General features: G+C 39.9%; 1 protein-coding gene across 3 annotated transcripts; it reads left to right on the top strand.

Moving 5' to 3' along the window:
* The first annotated feature begins 1,777 nt into the window (after positions 1–1,777).
* Positions 1,778–10,946, top strand: cilk1 (ciliogenesis associated kinase 1). 3 transcript variants are annotated; one of them, XM_030441422.1, is made up of 14 exons: positions 1,778–1,990; positions 3,902–4,171; positions 4,430–4,484; positions 6,444–6,565; positions 6,651–6,730; positions 6,812–6,944; positions 7,057–7,228; positions 7,671–7,838; positions 7,923–8,300; positions 8,378–8,586; positions 8,788–8,930; positions 9,722–9,838; positions 9,923–10,030; positions 10,128–10,946. In XM_030441422.1, the coding sequence occupies exons 2-14, from the start codon at positions 4,071–4,073 to the stop codon at positions 10,277–10,279; spliced, it is 1,938 nt and encodes a 645-aa protein (XP_030297282.1). In that variant the 5' UTR covers positions 1,778–1,990; positions 3,902–4,070; the 3' UTR covers positions 10,280–10,946. The 3 variants fall into 3 exon arrangements, with proteins under 3 accessions (XP_030297282.1, XP_030297283.1, XP_030297284.1); XM_030441423.1 differs by lacking the exon at positions 1,778–1,990 and adding an exon at positions 5,889–5,921 and having other exon boundaries at positions 3,906–4,171; XM_030441424.1 differs by lacking the exons at positions 1,778–1,990; positions 3,902–4,171; positions 4,430–4,484; positions 6,444–6,565 and having other exon boundaries at positions 6,651–6,732; positions 6,813–6,944.
* The last annotated feature ends 233 nt before the right edge of the window (positions 10,947–11,179 follow it).

Here is an 11,179-nt window from a genome sequence, read left to right as displayed (position 1 = left end):
CAAATCATCACATCCGATAAGCTGGAACAAGAACATGTTTGGCATTGTTGCTTAAAAAATATTGAAATGATGAATTAATTGACAAAATTGTTGCTCATCATCCTGTCAACTGAATCATTGTGTCAACTCTAATAAAAATATCTAATGTACATGAAATTTCTTGAAATACATTACATTATCAATGTTGATTTTACATTTTAGTCCCAGTAGCATTTTAGTAGTCCAGTAGTAGTAGACGGGCACAAACAGGCCTACACACTATTGGCCATGAGTTACTGTTCTCAAAATTTGTCGAAATAAATTTTTGGTAAATGTTATCAAAACAGGACAAAAAATATTTACAGTGACTATTGCCTTTCACAGAGTCTGACGGGTCACCACAGTCAGTGTAACACCTGCTCCATATTATCATTCAGTTGAAGTGAAAAAACAGGCATACCTCATCAGCTCCTGTACACTCTGGATGTGGATCACTCCTCATCCGCAAAACTTCATAAGGAGACAGTTACATCCAAAATGTTATTGTACACCGCTCGAACTGGTGCATTGCACAACAGCATTGTCCAATCTGAGGCAGACTAGTTCTACAGGCGTGTTCATGTAACAGCTGGTGTGGCCAAATACCTGAGAGTGTCACCAATGTATGGCTGTAAAACTGACAGGAAAATCTGGATTCTCAGAAAAATGTGCATGTGTTTGCACAGCCTTTTGTACTCCTTTAATATTTAAACTTCCTGCTATACTTGTATACTTGCAATTTTTACTTCACTATTTGTTTATTTGACAGCTACAGTTACAAGTTACTTTGCAGATGACAACATGCAAAAATGACCTGTAGATTACAAAATACGATGCATCATTAAAAACACATGCCTCCACATTGAAGCTACCATATTAAAATATGAGTCATATTGTAATACACCGGTAATGATGACCTATAAATAGTAGGTAGTACATTTACTTCAGAATCTTTTAAGCTGCTCATAATTTTTATTATTATTTTTTTTTCAAGTGAAGTCTCGTGGAAGGAGTTTACTTATTTATGTGTTGCTCTATTATTTGTTGGAATATTGTACCTTATGTATGGATCTAAATACTTTTGTGTGTGTGTGTGTGTGTGTGTGTCAGAGATGGTGAAAAGTAGGCTATTTATTTATTATTTATGTTTTATACCACTATTACTCAGGTGGGAATTATCGTTATCTCTATTATCTCACACGTGCACAAGACAAAACAAAAAAAGGATTTTGACAGTTTAAACTCTTGGGGTGAACATGGTATAAACTCCAGAAGTATGATGACATTGCTGAATGTATTTGAAAGTATGAAAACGACCAAATTTGAGGTTGCAATAATCACTAATTTCATCTACATTTTAAAAATAAAGGACCGTTTCTCCGATCGCTTCTTTCATTTTCGTAACCAATTTTTTTAGCGCTGGCTATAAAAGACATTGTTATTGCTATTTATTTAGTCTTGCGGTGCCTCACTGTAGGGCGGAGATTTGATCGAAGACGAGTGCAAAGCAAGAGCAGTACCATTCTCTTACTTCCGCCTTTGCTTAACGCTAAACAATCTTCGCTTTTTTGCAGCATTTTCTTTTTAAAGACAGACACGTTTCTGTTAGCCTAAAGGCAACATGTGGGCTAAAAGACATACAAGCCAAAAGCCTTATTAAATTGTTTTTCAGTCGTCAGTTTTATGCTGCATACGTACGCTCGATACGAATGCAGTGATTTATTCCTTTGCGTTTTGCATCTTTGCTGGCGGAGGAAAGCTGTGATTTGTTGCAATGTGCAGCTTTTAGAGCAACGCGAGATTATGATGAGCTCCCTGACGAGAGGGGCCTGCATGAAACGATATTTCTGTTGTGATTGACACACTGGATGCTGCGGTAATCTGTCAGCCGATGCTAATTCCGTTAAACCATTTGTTGAACATCGACCACGAATGCTCGGCTATGTGTTGTTGTCGGTGTGACGTGAGGAGGGTGAGTATTGACTGCTGCTTTTCATTTTTATTTGAAGTTAGGGGACCATTTAGTCCTTCCAGGCCAGTGTTTATCTCTCTCCCTCTTTCTCTCTCTCTCTCTCTCTCTCTCTCTCTCTCTCTGTAGCGCTATAATATTTTGTCAGCAGCTGGGCCACCAGCAGCACCACAACACAATCACGATAGCTGTAATTGCACGGGTTTGCTGCCAGCTACATCTAACTGCACAAGGCACTCGTTAAAATGTAACCGAAACACACGAGCAAAGTTATAGTATTAAACACAATCAACTGGAGCTACTTTTAGTGGGAATAATATCAGGAAAATGAATGTTTTGGTGCTAACGCTGTATTGCAGCCACGTTAGCTTTCACTCTGCATAATTAACGCTGATTGAAGGGGGGATATAACAGCTGGCTAATGTTAAGGTCAGCTAACGTTAGCTGCGTTATGAACCAAACAGGACGAACATTGTTTTGGATTCATACTGGTGAAGACTGTAGCTGGAGGCTTCCTCCTCGAGCTTTCTCTGTCAAGTAGACACAAGCTATTTGCCTCTCTTAATGCTAATGTCAGTCAGTTAACAAGATAGCTGTATGATGTTACTGTCTGTAACATCTGCTAGCTAATTAACCGTTGACTGTGGTAAATGCCATCAACATTGTTATCAGGATGTCATAAACGTACACTATTTAACTTGTCAGTAAACAATTAGGGTTACTGATGTGAATGTAAAAAACATATTGGACCATGACTGGCTACCAAACTAGTTATGATGTCATCATGCATTGAACTTGCATGTTCATGTTTGTCTCAGATCAACCCACCTCATCAGCAGATGCATTTGAAATCAGACTTCCTGTGTCAGACTTTTTTTTTTTTTATGACAAACTGTTCTAAAATAACACAACACAATTCATTCTGTTTCATTTTGTCCATATTGGCAGGACCCTTCTAAGTAGCCACCTTTTATAGCTTCAGACAGCATTCTTGTAGGGCCCTTTTCTCTCCTAGGACAGCTTGTTAATTCGGTTATGAGAAGATATTCATCAAATATTAATTTCTCAATATTTTCTGAATTGAATTTCTTTCCCAAAGTGCCGGCAGCTAAAATTGTGCCCCTTAAAACCAGGAACATTGACCTCCTTGACGGGGTACATTGAATTGTGACTTTATTGATGAAGAATAAAAAGAATAATAGAATAGAAAAGGTAAGCTACATTATCAGATTGTCGGCCACGTGCAGTATCCACATTGCAGGAGCAGCATATTTTGATCAAGTTAAAATGTATTATAATGAAGTACTGTAGAGCTGCAGAGATGTCCTGGCCTACAGCACTGAAAAGTCCATTCTAAGTAATTGTGTGCAGAAATGTACAAGTTTCCACGTCACACTGGTGTAGGTTGCATGGTAGACCATGATTGGCCAAAAAAAAGCAATGGCAGCATTAAATCATCTTTCATGTACACATTAAGCTCAGATTTAACATCTCTTCTTTGTCATTTGGATGGTAAACTGCCCAAATGCATGCAGATAAAACTATAGTACTTAAAACTAAGAAAATGTAAGTCGGTGAATGTTAGCATCAGACGTAGCTAGAATTAGGTGGATGACTGGTAGCGTGCCTGCCCCCATAGTACAAAAACTTGTAGCTGTATATATTTTGTCACGTTTTGTAGAACTGGTCATGACATGTAGATGCTCTACAGTATTTGAATTATAGAGCTATGATTTGTACACAGCAGCACTGACCATAACATTTTCCAACCATAAAATGTCCCACTTAGTAGTTAGTTTTGCAGTCAGTAGGCCAAGTTCTGTCCTACTAGGTTTATTAAGGGTCATGTATACTGTAATTTGTGCAGCTACACGATCAACTTAACTTTTTGTTGTTCTCTCTTCACCTTCTAAGCTACAAGGAGGCAAGCCCATGACACCATGAGTCCTCCAGCCCTGCCCGTGGTCTTCTGCTGTTGTCACAGGAAAATCTGGTTGCATTCAGCAGCCGGAGGCAAGCACATCTCTAGTTTCCACCCAGTTATTATCTGCCCCCGGAATGATCCTATGGAAGGACAAGCATAATGAATAGATACACTACCATCAGACAGCTTGGGGATGGCACCTACGGCTCAGTCATCCTTGGCCGCAGTCTGGAGTCAGGAGAGCTTGTTGCCATAAAGAAGTGAGTATCTGGAAATTGTTTGCATTTTAATCTAAAAGATTATTTTTTAGTTTAGAGCTGATGTTGTGCACCGTGCTGTGTGTCTTTTTCTCTCTGTTATCGTAGCCTATCTGTAAGGATTACAGATGCAGGAAAACTGCTGTTTCCTATTTGCTACTGTTTTGCTATTTTTAGACATAACAGCTGCTAAAAAAAGACACTGCTGTGCAATGTGATGTCATTTCCAACAAATAATTCAATGGGAAAAATATTTTTCAGAATGAAAAGAAAATTCTACTCCTGGGAAGAATGCATGAACCTTCGGGAAGTCAAGGTGATTTTATGTCTTCTACATTACAGTTTTACTCATTTGAAAAGCAGAGCAGAATAATGGAAAAATCAACCCAAAACCAAAATAAAGGGAGTTCCTTTTCCGTACCTCCATGTAGAATGTAAGTCATCCAGAAGTTCTGTCACATCATTGAGGTAATAGAAAACGGTCCATATTTATCAGGTTAATATTAAATGCTGTGTCAGCATAATACTGTACTGTTGTACTGGCTGCAATATTCTGTGAAGTATTGCCAAGTTATAGGGGAGCAGAATGTTAATATCATGCTGCTGTAACACTGCAGTGTGTGAACCACACTTGACCAAACCTTCTCATGAATATGACTTGAGGAAGAGACATTTAAGGGACTGATTCTCACAGTGTGAGCTCACTGACAGGAGTAGTTGATGGTGTCTGTATGCTACTTGGACAGCAAAGTGATGGCTAGAAATAGTATTAGTACAGTTGATAGCTCGGCTATTTCTGGTTGCCATGTGACCCGTGTCGTGTCTGTTGTATCCAAAGCAATTCTTATTCATGAAAGCATTAGTGATAGTATTCTTTTCACACTAAGAAATATGTAGGTTTTCAGATTTGTAAATGTTACCTGAAGAACAATAATATAGTTCAGTGCAGCTTAACTTAAAGGTCCCTGTGAAGTATTTTGAGTTTACAAGTGTTTTGTTTGTCTCATGCACAGACGCAAGGATGACCATTCATTTGTATGTTGGTGACCGAATACCCAGTCCCACCAATCATTTCTAACTATTCCACTGATTGACAGGTGACAGTAATGTGCAAAGAAACTAAGCAGTGCACTAGTGAAGACAGTGAATAAGAGTGCAAGCTAGTAAACATAAATTTGAACAATACTGGATTTCAATGGCTCAAAAAAGAGTTTTTTCCTTTCCTTTTTTTTCTTTGGGGGCGGTCTGTATTTTCAGTCACACTGAATGTAAACATATTTTCTTCTTTTTTTTTACAAGGAGACACTAATAAACTAATAAAAGCTGATTTTGACATGTACATAATGTTTTTGAGATCAGATGAATGTTTAATTTTAACATTAATTATGATTTTCTTTATTGATAACACAAGATAACATTACTTTGGTTAAGACAGTACAAGCCTGTATTGAAAATGGAATAGCAAACATTGATTATTAGATGTAATGTTTAATGTTTCACATGCTGTCACCTGTTTTGATGCAGCACCCTGATAAACAGTATTTTGGTGTCAGACACTGAGGCTCTGTTTGGGTTGATTTTTCTTCTTTTGTGTAGAATAGAGATGTTATAACTTGTTGATTAGATGCCATATTGTACATTTTTAGTTCAGCCTTCTCAAAGCATTCTGTTGTTTCTTTTCACATCAATTCAGTGTGTTACTGTCTAAATTTCCTCACAGCTCAAAGTCACACACCAGCTCTAAGAGTAGAAGGTGATTCTTGTGTGCTGTTGGTTTTGAGCTCTGGTTCCCGCCCCCGGCCTACACACCCCCCTCTCCTAGAGCTTGACCTTAACGCGGCAGAACATGTGTAGAACACGCTGGTCCTTTAGCGCCCTGCGAGTTAGATCACGATTACAGCATGTGTATCATACAATGTCAAAATCCCATTACGGCTTCTCCCCTTACTAAAATTTAGCATGGTTAAACCTGTATCATCCCAGTGCATGGGAAAAGTGTATATTTCTCCATCCTGCTATATTTATTTTCCCTTTTTTAAACTGTAAGTATAAATCCCTCTTTTGCAGCATTTACCCCCAAACTACATTGTGTTCTTACACTAGCCATTCTTTAACAAGAAAGGTTTTGTTTCATAGTTGTAGGGCGTGCTTTTGAATGTGCTGCAGTGACCTGTGTGTATTGTCCAGCATGATTAGACATAGTATTCACTTCTAATATTTTTTTGTTTATGCATTCAACATATTCTTACATGAATCTCTTTCTTTATTCTCTCAGTCCTTAAAGAAACTTAACCATGCCAATGTGATCAAACTGAAGGAGGTAATCCGTGAAAATGATCACTTGTACTTTATATTTGAGTACATGAAGGAAAACTTATATCAGCTAATGAAAGACAGGTGGGTGTAGTTCTTATTGTTGGCATTATTATTTTGGTGAAGGCTGACAGTCTCTTAACAGAATTATGTTTGTTTCTTGCTGCAGGACTCGGTTGTTTCCTGAATCTGCTGTAAGAAATATAATGTTTCAGATACTACAGGGGCTCGCATTCATTCACAAACATGGTACGTCTGTTTACGACTGCAAAGTGGTACAACATCTTGTACCATTTGACGTAAGATGGTCATGCAATGTGTCTTTGTTAGGTTTTTTTCACAGGGACATGAAACCTGAGAATCTTCTGTGCATGGGCCCAGAGCTGGTGAAAATAGCCGACTTTGGGCTTGCCAGAGAAATCAGATCTCGACCACCATACACAGACTATGTCTCCACTAGATGGTAAGTTTCTTTTAGGGTAAATATACAGTTAGTCATTATATTTAGCCGAAATCAAATTGAGTTTTATAGTTCAGTGCTATCAAGTCCCAATACCCTCTGTTTATGGCAACAGGTACAGAGCCCCAGAGGTGCTCCTCAGATCCACATCCTACAGTTCACCCATAGACCAGTGGGCAGTCGGCTGCATCATGGCAGAGCTCTACACCCTCAGGCCTCTTTTCCCAGGCTCCAGTGAAGTGGACACCATATTCAAGATTTGTCAAGTCTTGGGTACACCAAAGAAGGTAATGTCTCCCTCATGTGGAACACATAAGAAAGAAAAAAAAAACAGATGCACTTAAATTTGAATTTCATTGATAAATCTGTATATATTTATTCATTTTGTTATGTCAGGGTGAGAAAGATGAATGATTGCAAGTATTTAAGAATACTTAAACAGTTGTATAGTTGTAACAAATGCCCTCACAGATATCTTTCAGGTTGTTGTTCCTCGTTGTCCTATGTGTGTATACTAGGATACAAAATAGGTGGATTACCTGTAAGGAAAATTTGATGTCTAACATCAGGTTGTCTTGCTGTTAAATCGTCTTGAGCAGCTGGTCAGAGGGCTCCGCACTTGATCTGGGACTATTTGAACTCCATATTGGATTAAGTTTAATTATGTACCTTTTGAAGAGTGATGATATATAAACATGGTGTGTAAGATGGACTGTCCTCTCCCTCTAGAACGATTGGCCGGAGGGTTTCCAGCTGGCAAATGCTATGAATTTCCGTTGGCCTCAGTGTGTTCCCAGTAATCTGAAGACACTGATCCCAAATGCCAGTCCTGAAGCCATCCATCTGATGACAGACCTGCTCCAGTGGGATCCCAAGAAGAGACCAGCTTCTGCCCAGGTAGTGTTTGACCTTCACTTCAAGTTTTCCCACAGCTGAGAGTGAAAGCTGATGTTGTTTGACCAAATCTTTACGTCTTCTCAGGCTCTCAGGTACTCCTACTTCCATGTGGGCCAGGCTTTGGGCACTCCTCAGCAGATCCTGGAGCAGGGCAGACCTCAGCCAGGCCTTGTGCCACTGCAGGCTCCTCTGCAGTCACAACAGCTGCAGCAGCAACCCCTGCTGCTTAAGCCCGTGCCCCCCTCCCAGCCTCCACCTCCAAACCAACACTGCTCCCCCTCCAGGCCTCTCCAGCAGATCCAGCCCTCCCCAGTATCTGCAGCTGCCCAGGCGGCAGCGTACCAACGGCACACAGAGCTGGTGCGAGAGCAGCAGCCGAAGCACATCCTGAAGCAGGAACAGAGAGATGGAACGCCACAGAGCCATCTCCCTTATATTGTTGACAAAAGTCTCCAGGGCAAGGTGAGAAATTCCCTTACAACCAGTTGAACTGTGGGGTTGCAGTCGGCCAACATGTTGATGTTGATTTGTTCTTTTAGCAATCAAGACAGGAGTCTGAAAATTCAAATCTCCTGAGCTATCAGTTGAAGCCTAAAGGAGGGCGGCGGCGTTGGGGCCACGGGACTGGACACCTTAAGGGTGAAGACTGGGACGACTATGAAGAAACTGATCTGACAACCATAAGTATTCTCGGGAAAAGTAACTTCTCCACAGAGAAGTCGAGGCAGGGGGACGATGCACTGAGCAGGTGAGGTTGTGATCATCGTAAGGTACCTTTTTAGAAGGGGCCGATTCAGTGACACCTGCACTATAATGATGTACTAAAAAAAATATGCAAAAAGTTTAATGATATAATGCATGAATGCAGCACAAGATCTGTAGCCTGACCTATACACCAAGCAGGTAATTGACACCACCTTTGTCTCAGTGAATGGCCTCTGTCTTACAGATATGGAAATGTCCTGGATTACAGTCGACCGAAAGGAAAAGAAGATGCACCTTTAAACCTGAACAAGACGACAGCCTACCAAGAGCCGTCAAGAACCGCATCTGCTAAACAGCATTACTTGAGGCAGTCAAGATATTTACCTGGTAATTAAAAGATTTACCTTTAGTAACACAGACCTGAGCAGGACCAACTGTATAATTTAGTAATCGAAATCACAGTGGGAGCCCTGATTGGGACTTGTGCTCGATTGCAGACCTGCATGTCTTCCCTCTTTCTCTCCCACCTGTCAGTCTCAAAGCTGACCTATCAAAATAAAGAAGGCAAAAAAGAAATTTAGAGGTTCTGCATCTACAGTTGTTAGATCATCTCTGGTTTGTTTGACAGTTTGGTTTACTTGGTTCTGAATGCTGTCAGTCCTCTGGCCCCTGAAATGATCAGGCGATCAATCAGTTAGTTTGAAGACAATTAGTATTTATATAATCAGTTAATAATTTCAGTCATTTTTCAGGCAAGTCATATCTTTCAGCTCTGCAAATTTGTGATGAGCATTTTCCTAAATTCTTTTGACATTTGTAGAATAAACGATTAATCTATTGACCGTAAAAATAATAGGCAACCTTGCAGCCAATCCCCATAAGCGATAAACAGCATCCAACAATACATTTCCCTGATCAGTCCAAGAGAAAATCAGTTAAAAATAAAGTGCATTTTGCTTGTGTCCAACTCTGTGTTTACTCCATTTCACTCACTTTAACATCATCTCCCCTGGTGATATAAAGACAAAAAAACTCTGTTCTGGTCCTGTTTCTACCTGGTCGTCAGTGATAAAATGAGCTCTACTTGTAGAATTATTTTTAAATGAAATGTTTCATTTGTTTTATCACCTTCCCTAAAATTATTTAAATCTCTGAAAGTGTCTTTCTGTCTCTTTCAGGTATTAGTACAAAGAAGAATGTGGCCATTAATGCCAGTAAAGACTATACTGGAAGCCATCTTTGGGGCAACAGTAGTATTCCATTTGGAGGGACTCTGCCGAGCAGAGGCGCTCATGGTAAAACTCCCAGGACATTTAACACAACCTTCAGTGCAATCTTTTCAACTTCTCACTGTTTGTTTGTGTGTTTTTAAATATCAGGCACAAATACAATCCCAGGTGGATACATGCCATCATTTTACAAAAAAGACCTTGGCTCTGCCGGTCACAGAGGACATCAGGGTGCTTCACTGGAATCAACAGCAACAAGTGAGGATGAACCTGAGAGCTTTGGGCTTCCTGTAATGTAACAAACCAATTGTTGTATTTGATAGCATATTAACTTTTTATTTTGATTCAACTTCAGATTATGCAACATGGCAGTCAGGTCGGAGTCCGATGAACACCTCTGCCAACTTGTCAATGACCAATAAGAGCACCGCCGGGCTGCTGCCTCGCCCACCAGTACAGACCATCCATGGGCGAACAGACTGGTCTGCCAAATACGGACACCGCTAGTGCCCTCGCTGGAGCTCTGATCTTTGCCCTGGACGAGAGATCTCCGCTCCTAAGAACTCTTTCACCTCCAAAGAGTAGGCCTAGTTGTTTTATAATCCAAATCTGTACATACATCTTACACAGCAATAATTTGTTTTTTCATTATGTGTACTATGGATGTTGTGAGTTGTAAGATATCTAAGTGTTTGTGTAAAGCTAAATGCAACCGGCCAAAATTTGAGCCCAGACTTGCTCCTCAGTGTTTTATTTTGTATCTCTGTAACATAACTACTGTGCGACAGAGGATACACCTGTAGCCTCAGTTTGTATCAGAATTATCATTGAATGTTGTTCACCGACCTGTATACATAATATGCATATAATACTGTATGTTTATAAACTTCACTGTGACTTGGTTTTGGCTAACTCATTAGATTAGCCTCTGTACAGTGCAGTCATTTTTTCTACATACCTGCTGTTTTTGTTTTATGACGGTAGCCTTGCTATTCAGGTAACTATTTTTTTGTGCATTGAAATTCAAGGAAGTGCTTTAATTTCAGTAAAATTATTACAATGCAAGCGGTTGCCACTCTATACAAATATGTTTTGGTTTCAGAAGTATAAACCACCTTGGCCAGATTGAGTGTGATTAATGAATTGCCAGTATAATTAAACTTTCCACTGGGTACTGATGTGTTCAACGTGGGTAGTTTTTTACAAAACACAAATCGGTTACAATATTACCCATCACCCATCCTCCCACGTGTCGCCAACAGCTGCACAACAGTGAGCACAGCAGCTCTGGTAGATTCTGAGCAGCTACATTAATCTGGTAGAGATTAATCCCTCAGTAGCAGTGCAAGCTTAACGCCATCCATGCATGAAAACAGTGCATCTCTATACTGTTCTGATGTTATGAGT

This window comes from Sparus aurata, chromosome 15, assembly GCF_900880675.1.
Source record: "Sparus aurata chromosome 15, fSpaAur1.1, whole genome shotgun sequence".
In the NCBI taxonomy this organism is placed as follows: domain Eukaryota; kingdom Metazoa; phylum Chordata; class Actinopteri; order Spariformes; family Sparidae; genus Sparus; species Sparus aurata.
This window is presented reverse-complemented; position numbering and strand designations above follow the sequence as displayed.

What these genes read in the sequence shown, in the direction of transcription:
- cilk1 (XM_030441422.1), top strand. Translation starts at nt 4,071, where the DNA reads ATGAATAGATACACTACCATCAGACAGCTTGGGGATGGCACCTACGGC. An exon ending in GAGCTTGTTGCCATAAAGAA is followed by an intron (nt 4,172 to 4,429) that starts GTGAGTATCTGG and finishes AATATTTTTCAG; the next exon opens with AATGAAAAGAAAATTCTACT. An exon ending in AGAGACCAGCTTCTGCCCAG is followed by an intron (nt 7,839 to 7,922) that starts GTAGTGTTTGAC and finishes ACGTCTTCTCAG; the next exon opens with GCTCTCAGGTACTCCTACTT.